Source organism: Oncorhynchus tshawytscha, linkage group LG09 (assembly GCF_018296145.1).
Source record: "Oncorhynchus tshawytscha isolate Ot180627B linkage group LG09, Otsh_v2.0, whole genome shotgun sequence".
Lineage (NCBI taxonomy): Eukaryota > Metazoa > Chordata > Actinopteri > Salmoniformes > Salmonidae > Oncorhynchus > Oncorhynchus tshawytscha.
In genome coordinates this window covers 29,056,425-29,076,165 of record NC_056437.1, presented here as the reverse complement: position 1 = coordinate 29,076,165, position 19,741 = coordinate 29,056,425, and the positions used below count along the sequence as shown (strand labels likewise).

The 19,741-nt window shown below is 43.2% G+C and overlaps 1 protein-coding gene across 4 annotated transcripts in view; it reads left to right on the top strand.

Moving 5' to 3' along the window:
• Window positions 1-19,741, top strand: part of si:dkeyp-118h9.7 (sacsin) — a 33,719-nt gene that overhangs the window by 2,594 nt on the left and 11,384 nt on the right. For 2 of the 4 annotated variants that reach the window (XM_024431524.2, XM_042326749.1), the window contains 3 exons: window positions 10,242-10,388; window positions 18,064-19,492; window positions 19,597-19,685. In XM_024431524.2, the coding sequence (XP_024287292.1) occupies window positions 10,242-10,388; window positions 18,064-19,492; window positions 19,597-19,685 (1,665 nt within the window). Of the gene's footprint in view, window positions 1-6,884; window positions 7,266-10,241; window positions 10,446-18,063; window positions 19,493-19,596; window positions 19,686-19,741 lie in introns of those variants that run through there. The other 2 variants (XM_024431525.2, XM_024431526.2) reach the window with 2 other exon arrangements.

The following is a 19,741-nucleotide window of genomic DNA, read 5'->3' as shown; positions in this document are numbered from 1 at the left end:
ACTTGAATGGGAATGTCTATTATTTTACATTTGAGTAATTTAGCAGACACCCTTATCCAGAGCGCATTCATCTTAAGATAGCTAGGTGGGAGAACCACATAACACAGTCATAGTAAGTACATTTTTCCTCAAAGTAGCTATCAGCAAAGCCAGAGCTAGTAAGGAGAAAAGAGTCAAGAGCCAGTGTTAGTTCTTTTCAAATTATAACTTTTTTTTGGGGGGGGGTGCTGACAAATTATTTAAGATACTCTTTGAAGAGGTAAGGTTTCCGATGTATTCGGAAGATGGGCAGGGACTCTGCTGTCCTAGGTTCAGGGGGAAGCTGGTTCCAACATTGGGGTGCCAGGACAGAGAACAGCTTTTTAAATTTATTTTTATTTATTTTATTTCACCTTTATTTAACAAGGTGGGCAAGTTGAGAACAAGTTCTCATTTACAATTGCGACCTGGCCAAGATAAAGCAAAGCAGTTCGACACATACAACAACACAGAGTTACACATGGAGTAAAACAAACATACAGTCAATAATACAGTAGAAAAATAAGTCTATATACAATGTGAGCAAATGAGGTGAGATAAGGGAGATAAAGGCAAAAAAGGCCATGGTGGTGAAGTAAATACAATATAGCAAGTAAAACACTGGAATGGTAGATTTGCAGTGGAAGAATGTGCAAAGTAGAGAGAAATAATGGGGTGCAAAGGAGCTAAATAAATACAGTAGGGGGAGAGGTAGTTGTTTGGGCTAAATTATAGATGGGCTATGTACAGGTGCAGTAATCTATGAGCTGCTCTGACAGCTGGTGCTTAAAGCTAGTGAGGGCGATAAGTGTTTCCAGTTTCAGAGATTTTTGTAGTTCGTTCGAGTCATTGGCAGCAGAGAACTGGAAGGAGAGGCGGCCAAAGGAAGAATTGGTTTTGGGGGTGACCAGATAGCTATATACCTGCTGGAGCGCGTGCTACAGGTGGGTGCTGCTATGGTGACCAGTGAGCTGAGATAAGGGGGGACTTTACCTAGCAGGGTCTTGTAGATGACCTCGAGCCAGTGGGTTTGGTGACGAGTATGAAGCGAGGGCCAGCCAACGAGAGCGTACAGGTCGCAGTGATGGGTAGTATATGGGGCTTTGGTGACAAAACGAATGGCACTGTGATAGACTGCATCCAATTTGTTGAGTAGGGTATTGGAGGCTATTTTGTAAATGACATTGCCGAAGTCGAGGATCGGTAGGATGGTCAGTTTTACAAGGTTATGTTTGGCAGCATGAGTGAAGGATGCTTTGTTGCAAAATAGGAAGCCAAATCTAGATTTAACTTTGGATTGGAGATTTTCGATGTGAGTCTGGAAGGAGAGTTTACAGTCTAACCAGACACATAGTTATTTGTAGTTGTCCACATATTCTAAGTCAGAACCGTCCAGAGAAGTGATGTTGGACTGGAGGGCAGGTGTAGGCAGCGATCGGTTGAAGAGCATGCATTTAGTTTTACTTGTATTAAAGAGCAATTGAAGGCCACGGAAGGAGAGTTGTATGGCATTGAAGCTCGTCTGGAGGGTTGTTAACACAGTGTCCAAAGAAGGGTCAGAAGTATACAGAATGGTGTCGTCTGCGTAGAGGTGGATCAGAGACTCACCAGCAGCAAGAGCGACATCATTGATGTATACAGAGAAGAGAGTCGGTCCAAGAATTGAACCCTGTGGCACCCCCATAGAGACTGCCAGAGGCCCGGACAACAGGCCCTCCGATTTGACACACTGAACTCTATCAGAGAAGTAGTTGGTGAACCAGGCGAGGCAATCATTTGAGAAACCAAGGCTATCGAGTCTACCGATGAGGATGTGGTGATTGACAGAGTCGAAAGCCTTGGCCAGGTCAATGAATACGGCTGCAGGCCTCCCGGGTGGCGCAGTGGTTAACTCTTGATTCTAGCCATCCTGGATCCGGGATCGTGAATACAGCCTCAAGCTCATTACCATAACGCAACGTTAACTATTCATGAAAATCGCAAATGAAATGAAATAAATATGCTAGCTCTCAAGCTTAGCCTTTTGTTAACAACACTGTCATCTCAGATTTTCAAAATATGCTTTTCAACCATAGCAAAACAAGCATTTGTGTAAGATTATTGATAGCTAACGTAGCATTTAGCGTAGCATTCAGCATGCAACATTTTCACAAAAACAAGAAAAGCATTCAAATAAAATCATTTACCTTTGAAGAACTTCAGATGTTTTCAATGAGGAGACTCTCAGTTTGATAGCAAATGTTCAGTTTTTCCAAAAAGATTATTTGTTTCGGACAAATCGCTCTGTTTTGTTCATCACGTTTAGCTACGAAAAAAACCTGTATCCAGGAGTGTAATTGCCCCGCAGCTCATTAGCATAACACAACGTTAACTATTCATGAAAATCGCAAATGAAATGAAATTAATATGCTAGCTCTCAAGCTTAGCCTTTTGTTAACAACACTGTCATCTCAGATTTTCAAAATATGCTTCTCAACCTTAGCAAAACAAGCATTTGTGTAAGATTATTGATAGCTAGCGTAGCATTTAGCGTTAGCATCAGCAGGCAACATTTTCACAAAAACCAGAAAATCATTCAAATAAAATCATTTACCTTTGAAGAACTTCGGATGTTTTCAATGAGGAGACTCTCAGTTAGATAGCAAATGTTCAGTTTTTCCTGAAAGATTATTTGTTTAGGAGAAATCGTTCCGTTTGGTGCGTCACGTTTGGCTACCAAAAAAACACAAATTCAGTCATCAAAACGCCAAACTTTTTTCCAAATTAACTCCATAATATCGACTGAAACATTGTAAACGTTGTTTAGAATTAATCCTCAAGGTGTTTTTCACATATCTCTTCGATGATATATCGTTCGTGGAAGTGTGCGTTCTCTTCTCAATCTCATGGGAAAATGCCTCCAGTTGAAGATTTACGCACCAATTTAGACAAAGGACACCGGGCGGACCCCTGGTAAATGTAGTCTCTTATGGCCAATCTTCCAATGATATGCCTACAAATACGTCACAATGCTGCAGACAACTTGGGGAAACGACAGAAAGGGCAGGCTCATTCCTGGCGCACTCACAGCCATATAAGGAGACAATGGAAAACAGAGCCTCAAAAATTCTGCTCATTTCCTGTTTGAAGTTTCATCTTGGTTTCGCCTGTAGCATGAGTTCTGTGGCACTCACAGATAATATCTTTGCAGTTTTGGAAACGTCAGAGTGTTTTCTTTCCAAAGCTGTCAATTATATGCATAGTCGAGCATCTTTTGGTGACAAAATATTGCGCTTAAAACAGGCACGTTTTTTTATCCATAAATTAAAAGAGCGCCCCCTATATCCAAGAAGTTAAGGGTGCTGTACTGCAGCGCCAGCTGTGCCACCAGAGACTCTAGGTTCGTGCCCAGGCACTGTCGTAACCGGCCGCGACCGGGAGGTCCGTGGGGCGACGCACAATTGGCCCAGCGTCGTCCGGGTTAGGGAGGGTTTGGCCGGTAGGGAAATCCTTGTCTCATCGCGCACCAGCGACTCCTGTGGCGGGCCGGGTGCAGTGCACGCTAACCAAGGTTGCCAGGTACGGGAGTTGTAGCGATGAGACAAGATACTAAACAATTGGATACCACGAAATTGGGGGAAAAAAGGGGTACATTTTTTTAAAATAATTTTTAAAAAATTAAAATGAATACGGCTGCACAGTATTGTTTCTTCTCGATGGCGGTTAAGATATCGTGCTTGAACTGGGATGAACGGGACCTGCCCTTCCGTAGGGGGGAGGGCCAAGAGACCAGCGGTGACATAACGAATTACTCTTTTTGGGGTGTGAGGTTTGGAGAGGAGGATCTGATGGTTCACGGTGTCGGAGGCTGTGGATAGATCTAGGAGAATGAGAACAGAGGAGAGAGAGTCAGAGAGCCTCCGTTACACAGAGAAGAGCCATCTCAGTTGCGTGACCCATCTTGAAGCTTGACTGGTTAGGGTTAAGAAGATCGTTCTGTGAGAGATAGCGAGAGAGTTGGTCAGAGAGAGCTCAAGTGTTTTGGGAAGAAAAGAAAGTAGGGATAAGGTCTGTAGTGTTTGACGTCAGAGGGGTTGAGTTTCGGTTTCTTGTGGAGGGGATAGGGCTGTGGTGGTCATGAAATTTTGTCAGAAGGTAATTGTCATGCAAATGAGTGCTGGTCTCACGGTAATTTACTGTTAATTAACCAACATGTTTAGCATGCCTTTGGAACATCTACATTTTAAAAAGTCATTCATTTTATATAGCCATCACAATAAAATCCATTATTTATTTAGTTGTGATAGGCCTATAAACCTGGGAATGTCTTAGAAATCAAAACATGAGGGCTGCATGATGCAACTCTATATTGATGATTTGGAAAAAGATGCACAAAAAAAAGCATGCACTCTGATCAAAGTGCTTCCAGTGAGAGAGCGAGAGAGATGATTGCATTGCTGCTATGCTTGTGTAGCAAGAAAGTTAGGGTATATCTAATCAATAGAAGATGGAATTAAAATGACAGAATGAAAAGAAAGGCTACAACAACCAAAAGCCAACAGGTAGGCTGCTATTTAGGCTATAATCCAGAGTTATTTGTAGGCTAACTGTAGGATGGTGAGAAGCGCAGTAACATTATGGCTAGCCTCAATTAGCCTAGTTAGCTAGCTTCTCAGTTTAATGCTGTCAAGACAGGTACTATGTAATCGGATGGGATGATAAATAATAGGCAAGAAGTTAGTCTAGCGCGAGATAACAGTGGTTGTGGTAGCTCTCTCTGGGTCACTCGTGGTGCTCTGAGCATCTGGCTTCCGGCCAGCCGAACTGATTGAGTGTGCTCACATGCTCCCTAAAAAGACATTAGCTAGACTAATGAAGAAAAAAACTGGAAAGCGGCGGTATTACCCCGGGACAGTAGAGGGCAAAGAGTTAGTAATAGCCATCTGTGACCAAACAAGGAAGTGACGACACACCCAGACAAGGAACAGACGGGCGGGAGAATACAATTGTGTACACAGAGAGAAACTTGACTGGGAGGGGAAGATGGCGGAAGTGGATGCTGAGTTCGAATTTATCAGCGCGTTGTGTAAATTTAGTGAAGACGAATGTTTGAATGGACAACAGTAATATTGAAAACTGTAACAAAAAGGAAATTGTCAAATTGGAGTAGACGAAACGTGTGTAAATGATAAAGAATTGCTTCTTGTTGAGATGCGTTTGAGTAAGGATGCATATGAGAAACCTGTTTGAGGTGTGGAAAATGGTGAAGTGTGTGCTTGGAAAAGTAGAGTCTGTCAGAGTGACCAGGAGTGGTCTTATTTTGATTAATTGTATTTCTGAAGAGTAGAGGAAGATTGCAGTGAGCCTCAAAATAATCCGGACAACAGAAGTTTTATGTGTTGAACTTTGGAGTAGAGCACCCTTCAAAGGAGTCATCTCAGGGGTGACAACAGGTATTCAGGTTGAATACCCGAATTGAATTCGTGGTGTGATTGGTGCCCAGCGTCTGACCCGCTGGGTGAATGGAGAAAAATAAGAAAGTCTGTCGGCCCTGTTTTTTGATAAAGAGCAAATACCATGGGTGTTTTCTATTAAGAGAATGTGCCTTGTTAAAAGGCTAAATAGCACTAAAGGGGGTAAGCAAAGGCACTATGTGTAATCCTGGGATTAAGTGTATTTATTGGTATAATTCTATAATGGCCTATAGTTATCTGTACTTAATCCTATAATGGCACATAGTAATATTATAGTCCGATAATGGCATGTAGCAATCTTATAATTGCCTATATTAATCTGTAGTTATTATTTTCTTGGAAATAATGTATAGGCGCGGCACCAATATAATTGATCCAAAGAACTAGAGGGGAGCGGAAACCCCGCCCAGAGGAAATAACTTGATTTGGAAACAATGGTGGAGTAAAGCCGAGGGGATATGGTTATTAGCATAATGTGGAGGGACTATGAAACTTGTATCCGCATGAAACTGTATAAAAGGAGTGGACTGAGAATGAGTCCGGCAGTTTGTCCATGGGCCAGCTCGGCTTGTTACTTTGTAATGAAGTCTATTTCAATTCACAAGTTCCGGTATCTGAGAAATAGGATTGAGCGAATATTTCCACGACAATACCTACGGATGTGAAGCTTGGTTATGTAAGATACGCCATAAGAACTTTCGTCCCCAAACCCTGCACTGTAAGAATTGTAAAGGATTTGGCCATGTTTCAAGTGTGTGCAGACGAACAGAGTATACTGAAGAAAGGTGTGTAGAATGACGACTGTGTTGCAATTGTGGTGGGGATAATGAGTTCCTAGAGTGCCCTGAAAGGATGAAGGAAATTGAGGTGGCAAGTTAGAGCGGTCAATCGAATCTCCTATGTGGAGGCGATTTAAAATAATTGAGAAAACATGTGATGCTAGTGAAGAGTTGGTAGTGGATACACCACAGCCTGTAGTAAATGTTTGCTGTCAGACAAAAGATACCCAGTGTATTAAAAATATGGATTTTGTTGCATTCATTGCCACAGTTATAAACTGTACAGCACAAGTCTCAAAGAAGTCGAAGAAACTAGACCTTATTGTGGCTGCAACAGAAAAGTTTTTGGCACTCATGGATTTTACATCGGCTCCAGAAGACCAGCCCTCCCAGGTCCCCCTTGAGCCTGTGTAGGGATCAGATCTGCTTTATTTATTTATCACAGGTGTCCATCTCAATGAACCTGGGCATACCTACAACTACTGCCACTCTTGTTGTCGGAGAGTCATAGAGAATGCATTCAGTATCATGGCTGCGAGGATGAGGATTCTTGGTCGTCCAAATGAGTGTACACCTGAAAAGACTAAGGACATTGTGAAGGCATGTGTGGCTCACAACTTCCTGTCCTCCACAGATGAAGCTCATGAGCTGAACACAAGATACTTGCTTCCCGCTTTTGCTGACACGCCCCTCCCTTATGGCAACTACCAACCTGGAGAGTTGAGAAGTGTTGTTGCCTGCCACAACCATCTCCAAGAGGCAAGGAGACTCTCGTTCCAGGGCGACACGGCTTGCAAGTGAAACAAGCTTAGGGACTACTTCCTCTCCCCCCTGGACGTGTGCCATGGCAGGAAGACAACTCAACCCAACGCCAGCAAATCATGTAGAATAGGCCTTTATTTGGAATGCTCACGCACGCCTTGATGGATGCATATAGACTCAGTTATTTGTGTGCACTGTCAGCCAAAGTACTAAAATGTACCGTTTCATCTTAATAAAATTAAACCTGATTCTATGATGTCTTTGTACATGAATTTAGATTGAACTATACCACACAAGTAGAAGCCACAAATCTACATTGCCAGCACGGGAAACACCTTGTATTGAGATGAAGAAATGACAACAGCTTTTTCAGCACACAAACATTTATCTTGCTTCTGAAAGTAAATCACAATGCAATGTGTCTATGAACAGACATGTAAATACCAAGTGTCAGGAATAAAATGAGTCAGTGTAGATACAAATATTTATTAATAGAACAAATATTACAAGTGTCTGCAACTTTGCTCCTTTCGTCTTTTCCTCAATCCTGACTATTCTCCCAGTCCCTGCTGCTGAGTCCTTTAGATGCTTTTTGGCAAACTCCAAGCGGGCTGTCATGTGCCATTTACTGAGGAGTGGCTTTTGTCTGTCCACTCTACCATAAAGGCCTGATTGGTTGAGTGCTGTAAAGATGGGAGAACCTTCCAGAATGACAACCATCTCCACAGAGGTGGAGCTGTGTCAGAGTGAACATCGGGTTCTTGGTCGACTCCCTGACCAAGGCCGTTCTGCCCCGATTGCTCAGTTTGGGCGGGAGTCTAGCTCTAGGAAGAGTCTTAGAAGAGGTTTTGAACTACCATCTTAGAATGATGGAGGCCACTGTATTCTTGGGGACCTTCAAAGCTGCAGAAATGTTTTAGTTCCCTTACCCAGATCTGTGCCTCGACACAATCCTGTCTTGGAGCTCTATGGACAATTCCTTCGACCTCATAGCTTGGTTTTTACTCTGACATGGACTGTCAACTTATATAGACAGGTGTGTGCCTTTCCAAATCATGTCCAATCAATTGAATTTACCACAAGTGGAATCAAGTTGTAGAAACATGGATGATCAATGGAAACTGGATGCACCTGAGCTCAATTTCGAGTGTCATAGCAAAGGGTCTGAATACTTATGTAAATAAGATATTTCTGTTTTTTATTTTTTATACATTTGCAAAAATGTCTAAACCTGTTTTGTCTTTGTCGGGTATTGTGTGTAGATTGAGGAATATTTTTTTTGTTCATCCATTTTAGAATAAAGGTTGTAACGTAACAATACTTTCCAAATGCACTGTATGTATGAAAGATTTCTTTAAAATCACAAGGGATGCAGTCAAAGTGATTGAAATCATATGGAACGACCCAAAATAAATCACTTGAAATTGAACCTTACATTACAAGGGCTCACTGTTGATTAGACAGCCAACATGCTGAATTTTCTCTTTAACAGTGAAATGTCCATTTTACTTCAACATTACACTACAACACTAATGAATACATCAGAAATTAATAAAATACAGGTCAATCTATATGTCTGAGGCTGACTTGGTCTCATTGCATGCTGACTGCTAGGCAGAAAATGTAGTAAGGGTTTTCCACAACATCAGATTAACAGCAGGGCAACATGCCCAGATTAATGTGTATACTACTATGCAAGCTAGATCTACTCAGGGTTTTTAAAGCTAGCCAGCTTCTGTTCGCTTCACATTCCAGCTCAGGCTTCATCCATGTTATGAAGGTGGATATTGATTGTGTACCTGCCTCTTACTCAAGCCTGGGCAGTAACTGCTCGTTCATGTCGCACGTGGCTAGTCGAATGCCAAACTCTAAATTGAAACGTCAGTTCATGGGTGAGTCAGTGCCACTTTTTCATTTGTACTGAAATCAAAATGAAAAAAAAGTTATCTTGAAGATTCAGCAGGCTATGGTGTGAAATAGACTGTTAGAAGTGCCTTTATTTTATTAAGTATTGTTAATGCTGTCTTTTTTGTTAGCTGTGGTGTACTTATCAATGCACGAGCACCTTTTTTCACACTCCTATCGATAAAATAATTGTATTAATTCATACAAAAGTAATACACTGCTGAAGTTTCAAATGCATTCTGTCATTACTAAATGTGTAATGTGATATGTATTTTAATGTTACTATTTTTTTTAACACAAAAAAACATTACAATATTTTGTCAGTCGTCTTCCTCAAATGAAGGGGATGATGACGCAATCCTTGCGAGAGGGAGGGAATGGAATTTCAATGGTCCTTCATTCAGGATAAATGGAGTTAGCCCTTAGCCTGCCTTGGAGCAGGTTAGTTCTGAAGGATTTGTTGCCATAGAAATGTACCTGACTAAAAGTTGAGCCACTGGTTATCCAGAGTTGAACTCCGAGTGGACCAAAGTTATCTCGCTAACTCGTCAAATCTCATTTGTAGTATACCGCTCTGATTTAGAATTTTAATCATCATGCTGGAATGCAGAAATATTAGTGGTCACTTGCTCTGAGCATCAGGAAACATTCTCTCTCTGGCTCACACAGGACCGCCAGCAAATGTGTGGCAAGCTGGCATTAGGGAAAAAAAGTACCACACTTTATATGCTCCCAACAATGTAATGCGTAAACCTGGCACTTGCCCCAGTACTTTTCAATCTGGTGTAGCGGTGCCCCATCACTTGATTTGGTTGAATAAAAAATATTGGTATATTGGACTGTTGTCATGTCTGTCAGCAGGTCCTAATGTATATGTAATGAATACTCAGGGAGAAAAAGGTGTAGATTCACGTGCAGAGTGCGGCAGGTGTTTATTTCACCTTCGCAGAAGGCAGGAATCGTGGTCATAGGCAGGCAAACAGGCAGGTGAATCAAAGCAAGGACTGAAGGCTAACTGGTTCTCACAAATGAGCTAGGAAAAGGCTTAATAGAGTCAAAACGAACAATACCTCACAAAGGCACGAACGGAATGAATTGAACTAAATAAGGAGTTGATGAAACCAGGTGAGTAACTAACACAGGTGAAATCAATGAACAAAAATGAGAGACAGGGCTACGTTCAAGAACACAAAGAAACAGAACACAAGGTTGACTAAGAAAATAAATACAGAACATTACAGTATATGAATATCTGACTGTTGTCTTGTCTGTCAGCAGGTCCTAATGTGTATGAATAACTGACTGTAGTTCTGTCTGTGACCAGGTCCTGCACTGTATGCCTTCAACAATGCAGAGTTCACAGCAGAGGACTGGGAGGGAATCAAGACCACAGGCCGGAGCATCAAACGCAAAGACCCAAACAAAGTTGGCAGGTTTGGGATCGGATTCAACTCTGTCTACCACATGACAGGTGAACCCCAAAGTATTTTTATCACAATAAAGAATCAAACAATGAGCATGCAATAGCTACTGTATTTCACAAGGTGTGGTTGATATGCTAAAATCCATAACACAGCGCATGGATCTACAGTGACAAGAACAAGTATGAGCGACATTATTGATGTGTACAGAGAAGAGAGTCGACCCGAGAATTTAACCCTGTGGCAACCCCATAGAGACTGCCAGAGGTCCGGACAACAGGCCCTCAATTTGACACTGAATTCTGTGAAGTAGTTGGTGAACCAGGCGAGGCAGTCGAGTCTGCCGATAAGAATGTGGTGATTGACAGAGTCGAAAGCCTTGGCCAGGTCGATGAATACGGCTGCACAGTATTGTCTCGTTTAGGACCTTGAGCATGGCTGAGGTGCACCCATGACCAGCTCGGAAGCCAGATTGCATAGCGGAGAAGGTACGGTGGGATTCAGAATGGTCGGTGATCTGTTTGGTAACTTTGCTTTCGAAGACCTTAGAATGGATGGATATAGGTCTGTATCAGTTTGGGTCTAGAGTGTCTCCCCCTTTGAAGAGTGGGATGACCGCGGCAGCTTTCCAATCTTTGGGGATCTTAGACGATACGAAAGAGAGGTTGAACAGGCTAGTAATAGGAGTTGCAGCAATTTCGGCAGATCATTTTAGAAAGAGAGAGTCCAGATTGTCTAGCCCTGCTGATTTGTAGGGGTCCAGATTTTGCAGCTCTTTCAGAACATCAGCTATCTGGATTTGGGTGAAGGAGAAATGGGGAGGCTTGGGCGAGTTGCTGTGGGGGGTGCAGGGCAGTTGACCGGGGTAGGGGTAGCAGATGTAGAAAAATGCTTATTGAAATTCTCAATTATCGTGGATTCATCATGGTGATAGTGTTTCCTAGCCTCAGTGCAGTGGGCAGCTGTGAGGAGGTGCTCTTATTAACCACATTAGTGTCCCAGAACTTTTTTTAGTTTGTGCTACTGTTTGAAAAAGCTAGCCTTTGCTTTCCTAACTGCTTGTTTACATTGGTTCCTAACTTCCCTGATAAGTTGCATGTCACGGGGGCTGTTTGATGCTAATGCAGTATGCCACAGGATGTTTTTGTGCTGGTCAAGGGCAGTCAGGTCTGGAGTGAACCAAGCGCTATATCTGTTTCTGGTTCAAATTTTTTTAAACGGGGCATGCTTATTTAAGATGGTGATGAAGGCACTTTTAAAGAATAACCAGGCATCCTCTACTGATGGGATGAGGTCAATATCCTTCCAGGATACCCGGGCCAGGTCGATTCGAAAGGCCTGCTCTCTGAAGTGTTTTAGGGAGCGTTCGACAGTGATGAGGTGTGGTCGTTTGACCGCAGACCCATTACGGATGCAGGCAGTGATCGCTGAGATCTTGTTTGAAGACAGCATAGGTGTATTTGGAGGGCAAGCTCGTTATGATGATACCTATGAGGGGTTGTACCTGGTAGGTTCATTGATAATTTGTGTGAGATTGAGGCATCAAGCTTAAATTGTAGGAGGGTGTTAAGCATGTCCCAGTTTAGGTCACCTAGCAGCACAAGCTCTGAAGATAGATGGGGTGCAATCAATTCACATTTGGTGTCCAGGGCACAGCTCGGGGCAGAGGGTGGTCTATAGCAAGAGGCAACGGTGAGACTTGTTTCTGGAAAGGTGGATTTTTAGAAGTAGAAGCTCGAATTGTTTGGGGACAGACCTGGATAGTATGACAGAACTCTGCAGGCTATCTCTGCAGTAGATTGCCACTCCGCCCCCTTTGGCAGTTCTATCTTGTCGGAAAATGTTATAGTTAGTGATGGAAATTTCAGGGTTTTTGGTGGTCTTCCTAAGCCAGAATTCAGACACGGCTAGGACATCTGGGTTGGCAGAGTGTGCTAAGGCAGTGAATAAAACAAACTTGGGGAGGAGGCTTCAAATGTTAACATGCATGAAACCAAGGCTTTTAAGGTAACAGAAGTCAACAAATGAGAGCGCCTGGGGATTGGGAGTGGAGCTAGGCACTTTTGGGCCTGGATTAACCTCTACATCACCGGAGTAGGATAAGGCTACGGCTAAAGGCTATAAGATCTGGTTGTCTAGTACGTTCAGAACAGAGAGTAAAAGGAGCACGTTTCTGGGCGCGATAGAATAGATTCAAGGCATAATGTACAGACAAAGGTATGGTAGGATGTGGATACAGTGGAGGTAAACCTAGGCATAGAGTGATGATGAGAGAGATATTGTCTCTAGAAACATCATTTAAGCCAGCCAGGTGATGTCACAGCATGTGTGGAAGGTGGAACTGAAGGTTTAGCTAAGGCATATTGAGCAGGGCTAGAGACTCTACAGTGAAATAAGACAATCACTAACCAGAACAGCAATGGACAAGGCATATTGATATTAGGGAGAGGCATTCGTAGCCGAGTGATCATAGGGGTCCAGTGAGTAGTTAAGCTGGCTGGAAACACTGCGATTCAGACAGCTAGCGGGCCGGGGCTAGCAAGCTAGCAGAAGGGCCTTAGAGGAACGTTGTGACGGAAGAAGTCTGTTGTAGCCTCCTTGTGCAGAGCCTCCTCGTGCAGAGCCGCCTCGTGCGGTTCCGTTGGCAAACCAGCCGTGATGGATTAGTAGGGTTCCGTGTAGTAAAGGTGCCCATTCCAATTGGCAAAATAGGTATAGTGGCCCAAGAAATTGGCCTATGGACCTATTCAGCTAACAGTCCGATATGCTAGCGGGCTGCGGCTAGCAGATGGGCATTCAGGGGACGTCGCGATGGAGGGGTGTTTTGCAAAAAGTACCCTCTGGCAGGTTACGTCGGTAGTCCAGTTGTGATGGATTAGCAGGGCTTCGTGTAGTAAAAGGGGTCCAAAATAAGTATTGTAGCCCAAGGAGTGGCTGATGGACCTCTTTAGCTAGCCAGGAGATGGACCTAGCATGGGCTATCTCCAGGCGAATTGGTGCTTGCTTCGGGACAGATACGTTAGCCAGGAGTAGCAACTCTGATTGCAGCTAGCTAGCTGCGATGATCCAGGTGAAAAGGTTCAGAGCTTGCGGTAGGAATCCTGGGATATGGAGAGAAAATAAGTCTGGTATGCTCTGGTTTGAATCGCGTTGTGAAAACTGGCGAGAGATTTCCAAGGTAGAGGTTAGCTGATGACCGCTAGCAGTGGTTAGCCGACTAGTAGCTAGTTAGCTGACCGCTAGCAGTGGTTAGCTGACTACTAGCTAGTTAGCTGGCTAGCTTCTGTTGGTGGATCCCGGTTCGAAAGTAATGAAAAATACTTTAGGAAATAGCAGATCCATACCACATTGGGTGAGGCGGGTTGCAGGAGAGTATATTGAAGTTTAGGAAAAATATATACACGGGACAAGACGAGGACATCTGACAAAAAAGTAGTTTTTATTTATCCGTTATTTTACCAGGTAAGTTGACTGAGAACACATTCTCATTTGCAGCAACAACCTGGGGAATAGTTACAGGGAAGAGGAGGGGGATGAATGAGCCAATTGTAAACTGGGGGTTATTAGGTGACTGATGGTTTGATGGCCAGATTTGGAATTTAGCCAGGACACCGGGGTTAACACCCCTACTCTTACGATAAGTGCCATGGGATCTTTAATGACCGCAGAGAGTCAGGACACCCGTTTAACGTACCATCCGAAAGACGGTACCCTACACAGGCCAATCACTAGCCTGGGGCATTGGGATATTTTTTAGACCAGAGGAAAGAGTGCCTCCTACTGGCCCTCCAACACCACTTCCAGCAGCATCTGGTCTCCCATCCAGGGACAGACCAGGACCAAACCTGCTTAGCTTCAGAAGCAAGCCAGCAGTGGTATGCAGGGTGGTATGCTGCTGGATGCTTTGTAGTGCAATCAATATGCTGATTAGAATTTAGGTAGCCTTGTTCTCAAATTTGTTTTGTTAAAAATCCCAGCTACAATAAATGCAGCCTCAGGATATATGGTTTCCAGTTTACATACAGTCCAGTGAAGTTCCTTGAGGGCCGTCGTGGTGTCTGCTTGAGGGGGAATGTACACAGCTGTGAGGATAACTGATGAGAATTCTCTTGGGAGATAATATGGCCGGCATTTGATTGTAAGGAATTCTAGGTCGGTGAGCAGAAGGACTTGAGTTCCTGTATGTTATCACAATTAAACCATGAGTCGTTAATCATGTAGCATACATTGCCGCCCTTCCTCTTCCCAGAGAGGAGTTCATCTCTGTCGGCACGATGCATGGAGAAGCTCCGTGGCTGAACCGATTCCGACAAGATATCCCGAGAGAGCCATGTTTCCGTGAAACAGAGAATGTTACAATCTCTGATGTCTCTCTGGAAGGCAACCCTTGTTCTACCCTTGTTCTAATCTACCTTGTTGTCAAGAGACTAGACATTGGCGAGTAGTATACTCTGGAGCGGTGGCAATGTGCACGTCTACGGAGGCCGCTCCATCTTCCCCTTCTGTGGCGCTGTTGTTTTGGGTTGGCTTCTGGGATTAGGTCCATTGTCCTGGGTGGTGGTCCAAACAGAGGATCCGCTTTGGGAAAGTAGTATTCCTGGTCGTAATGTTGGTAAGTTGACATCACTCTTATATCCAATAGTTCTTCCCGGCTGTATGTAATAAGACTTAAGATTTCCTGGGGTAACAATGTGTTAGGTTCTAATTTTTCAGAGTAAATATCTCATGGACACTAGAGAAGCTTAACCAAGTTAAATTCTTCCCAAAGGGTCGTTACAGCTGTAATTCAGACAAAAACATGTTCTCACCATCACAAGTATATATACCCCACTTTGGACACTTCTCCTTCTCTCCGATCCTTACATCTTATGGTTCGACAGGAAGAGGGTAACAGGATCCTAAACCCTTATTACTCCCTTCAGGTGATCTGACCTGACCTCAACCCCTCCTTTGCCTAATCCACATGTGTCCATCCGCTTCCCCTATAGCAATCCTGTGATCTCTCTCCCGTTCACCCAGCACATTCCACAGCCACTCTGTCTTTCTACAGATCTCTCCTTTATATACTATGCGTCTGATCTATCATGTCTTTAATATCTCAATGTTCAAAGTTTAGCCCGAATCCAACAAATGTAAGAAATAATACGTAAAAGACTCGATTCGAAGTGAGGCGTCCATCTGTTGGCGCCATTTCATGTTATTAAATCCAAAGGTTCACATACTTTTTCCAACCTGCACTGTGAATGTTTATACAGTGTGTTCAATAAAGACATGACATGAAATTATCATTGTTTGTGTGTTATTAAATCAAATCAAATCAAATCAAATTTTATTTGTCACATACACATGGTTAGCAGATGTTAATGCGAGTGTAGCGAAATGCTTGTGCTTCTAGTTCCGACAATGCAGTAATAACGAGCAAGTAATCTAACTAACAATTCCAAAAAAAACTACTGTCATACACAGTGTAAGGGGATAAAGAATATGTACATAAGGATATATGAATGAGTGATGGTACAGAGCAGCATAGGCAAGATACAGTAGATGATATCGAGTACAGTATATACATATGAGATAAGTATGTAAACCAAGTGGCATAGTTAAAGTGGCTAGTGATAGACTTTAGTTTAGTTCAATTAGTTCAATCAGACTGTGTTTGTCTATTGTTGTGACTTAGATGAAGATCAGATACCAATTTATGCAGAAATCTAGGTAATTCTAAAGAGTTCACATACTTTTTCTTCCCACTGTATCCCGGTATAACGGAAATATAGCCATACCGCCCATTGCTAAATTAAAATGTTCCTTTATAGCCAGCTTTTTATTAAATGTCAAATGCAGATGTTTTCATCTCAATATAATTTCTGGGTAACAATTAAATACCTCACTGTGACTGTTTTCAATTAAAATTGTCAAAAATAAACAAAACTAGCTTCTTAGCAAAGAGCAATTTCTCAAGCAAGAATTTGTGGAGGTGAAAACGTAAAACTAGTTGTTATTGGCAGAGTTATGGAACTCTTTCTTGTTGGTCTATTAACTAATTTACCACTGGTGATGTCACCAGGCAGGCCAAAACTCCATCCCAGAAAAATAGGCTGAAAATTCAGGTGGTCTTTTCAAACAGCCCTTACACTTAAAGGGAATTATCCTTTTCACAATTTCATAGTATTATTCCAACCTCATACAGTGGGGCAAAAAAGTATTTAGTCAGCCACCAATTGTGCAAGTTCTCCCACTTAAAAAGATGAGAGGCCTGTAATTTTCATCATAGGTACACTTCAACTATGACAGACAAAATGAGAAAAAAATCCAGAAAATCACATTGTAGGATTTTTAATGAATTTATTTGCAAATTATGGTGGAAAATAAGTATTTGGTCAATAACAAAAGTTTATCTCAATACTTTGTCATTGCCAACAAAGGGTATATAAACAGAGGTCAAACGTTTTCTGTAAGTCTTCACAAGTTTTTCACACACTGTTGCTGGTATTTTCGCCCATTCCTCCATGCAGATCTCCTCTAGAGCAGTGATGTTTTGGGGCTGTTGCTGGGCAACACGGACTTTCAACTCCCTCCAAAGATTTTCTATGGGGTTGAGATCTGGAGACTGGCTAACCCACTCCAGGACCTTGAAATGCTTCTTATGAAGCCACTCCTTCGTTGCCCGGGCGGTGTGTTTGGGATCATTGTCATGCAGAAAAACAGCCTCAAAGCATGATGTTTCCACCCCCATGCTTCACAGTAGGTATGGTGTTCTTCGGATGCAACTCAGCATTCTTTGTCCTCCAAACACAACGAGTTGAGTTTTTACCAAAAAGTTCTATTTTGGTTTCATCTGACCATATGACATTCTCCCAATCTTCTTCTGGATCATCCAAATGCTCTCTAGCAAACTTCAGACGGGCCTGGACATGTATTGGCTTAAGCAGGGGGACACGTCTGGCACTGCAGGATTTGAGTCCCTGGCGGTGTAGTGTGTTACTTATGGTAGGCTTTGTTACTTTGGTCCCAGCTCTCTGCAGGTCATTCACTAGGTCCCCCTGCGTGGTTCTGGGATTTTTGCTCACTGTTCTTGTGATCATTTTGACCCCACGGGGTGAGATCTTGTGTGGAGCCCCAGGTTGAGGGAGATTATCAGTGGTCTTGTATGTCTTCCATTTCCTAATAATTGCTCCCACAGTTGATTTCTTCAAACCAAGCTGCTTACCTATTGCAGATTCAGTCTTCTCAGCCCGGTGCAGGTCTACAATTTTGTTTCTGGTGTCCTTTGACAGCTCTTTGGTCTTGGCCATAGTGGAGTTTGGATTGTGACTGTTTGAGGTTGTGGACAGGTGTCTTTTATACTGATAACAAGTTCAAACAGGTGCCATTAATACAGGTAACGAGTGGAGGACAGAGGAGCCTCTTAAAGAAGAAGTTACAGGTCTGTGAGAGCCAGAAATCTTGCTTGTTTGTAGGTGACCAAATACTTATTTTCCACCATAATTTCTAAATAAATTAATTAAAAATCCTACAATGTGATTTTCTGGATTTTTTTCTTCTCATTTTGTCTGTCATAGTTGAAGTGTACCTATGATGAAAATTACAGACCTCTCTCGTCTTTTTAAGTGGGAGAACTTGCACAATTGGTGGCCGACTAAATACTTTTTTGCCCCACTGTAGGGTGGAAACCTATATTATACACGGGAAGTTTTACAGCATTTCATTCATTCTGATCATTTCTAGATGTGCCATCCATATTCAGTTCCAAGTACCTGGGCTTCCTGGATGCTCAGGACAAGCTGTTTGAGGAGGATGGAGGCTTCCGGTGGTGTCTGGAGAACGAGGAAGACCAGATAACTCTCCTGAATCTGCAGGATCAGTTCCAACCATTCAGAGATGTTGTCGAACTAGTCAGTCGCCAGAGATGGAAGGACATCATCCAGGAGGAGCAACACTTTAAAGGGACACTCTTTAGGTTTCCTCTGCGCAGGGAGGCCTCAGAGATCTCAGATAACCTGTATGACTACCACAAAGTAGTTCAGCTTTTCGAGAGCTTCATTGCAGATGCAGACATAATCCCTCTGTTCCTGAGGAACGTGTCATCAGTCACTTTGCAGCACATTAACACGAACGGATCCGTCAACACCCGGCTCTCAGTGACCTCATCCAGTCCCACAGCTGATCCAACTCTGAAGCCCAGGAGTGATTCAAACATCAAGGGCTCAACCTGCTTCAAAACCATCGCCTCTACCTCCAACAAGGAGGAGACAAAGACCAGGTGGCTTGTGACAACATGTTGCATGAAAGACGGAAATGTACCAAAGCTAGATTCACTTGCCAAGAAGCTAAGTTTCCGTCCTCGTGTTGACTTGGCGTTTCCGTGTGGCCAGGAGAATGTCCTGACTGAGGGCAGACTGAGCTGCTTCCTGCCCCTTCCTAACAACGACTCCAACAAGACTGGACTCCCGGTCCATGTGAATGCCTGCTTTGGCCTCACTGACAACAGAAGACACATCAAGTGGCAGGAGGAAGACCAGAAGTATGATGAAGCTGCAATGTGGAACGAGCTGCTGGTGAAGGAGGTTCTCCCTCACACATACCTCCTGATGCTGCAGGATGCCACCAACCTAGCCAGGACCACCACACTCCCCGTCTCAGCTGTGTACAAGATCTGGCCAGACCTCAGTCAGACCAGAGACAAATGGCATGGGATTGCTGAGGACATTCTACAACGTCTGTTTAGACAGAACACTGCTGTCTTCTCTCTAGCTGAAGACGAAAGACAGTTTGTTTCTCCTGCCGAGTCTGTGTGTCCATTGAATGACCCCAAGGCATCTGAAATGATGGCTGCGGTGACCAGGACCTTGATTGCAGGAGGAGAAAAGCTTGTCACCTTCCCAGATCATGTCTCCAGAGCTGTCCAGCAGGCTTTCCCAAACCGTGACACTCTGAAATGGGTGACTCCAGCTCTTGTAAGGGGTGTTCTCCGCAGAGATGCCATATCCAACCTCTCCATCGATGACAAACGGTCTCTGCTGCAGTTCATCTTGAGCGATGAGAAATACCACAACCTCAGGGATCTGAAGATGCTGCCTCTCAGCGACGGGACTTTCAAGACATTCACAAATAAAGAGAAGGACATTGCTCTTATTGACAATGATTCATTTCCAAGGTAAATTCTTAATAATCTAAATATACAGTGCAGTATTTTTCACAGGGATAATCCATGCCTTTTTTTCAATAAACAATTTACAAGTAAGTCTTCTCATCATTCAGAGTGCTGCTGCCAGGTTACAAAGCCCTGTTTCTGCCGGATGATCTCAGCGACACTAGCATCCACCATTTGAGGCAACTAGCTAAAACAAGTAAGATAATATATTGTTCAATATTGTACAAATTCTGAAAGGTTTTGGATATCATG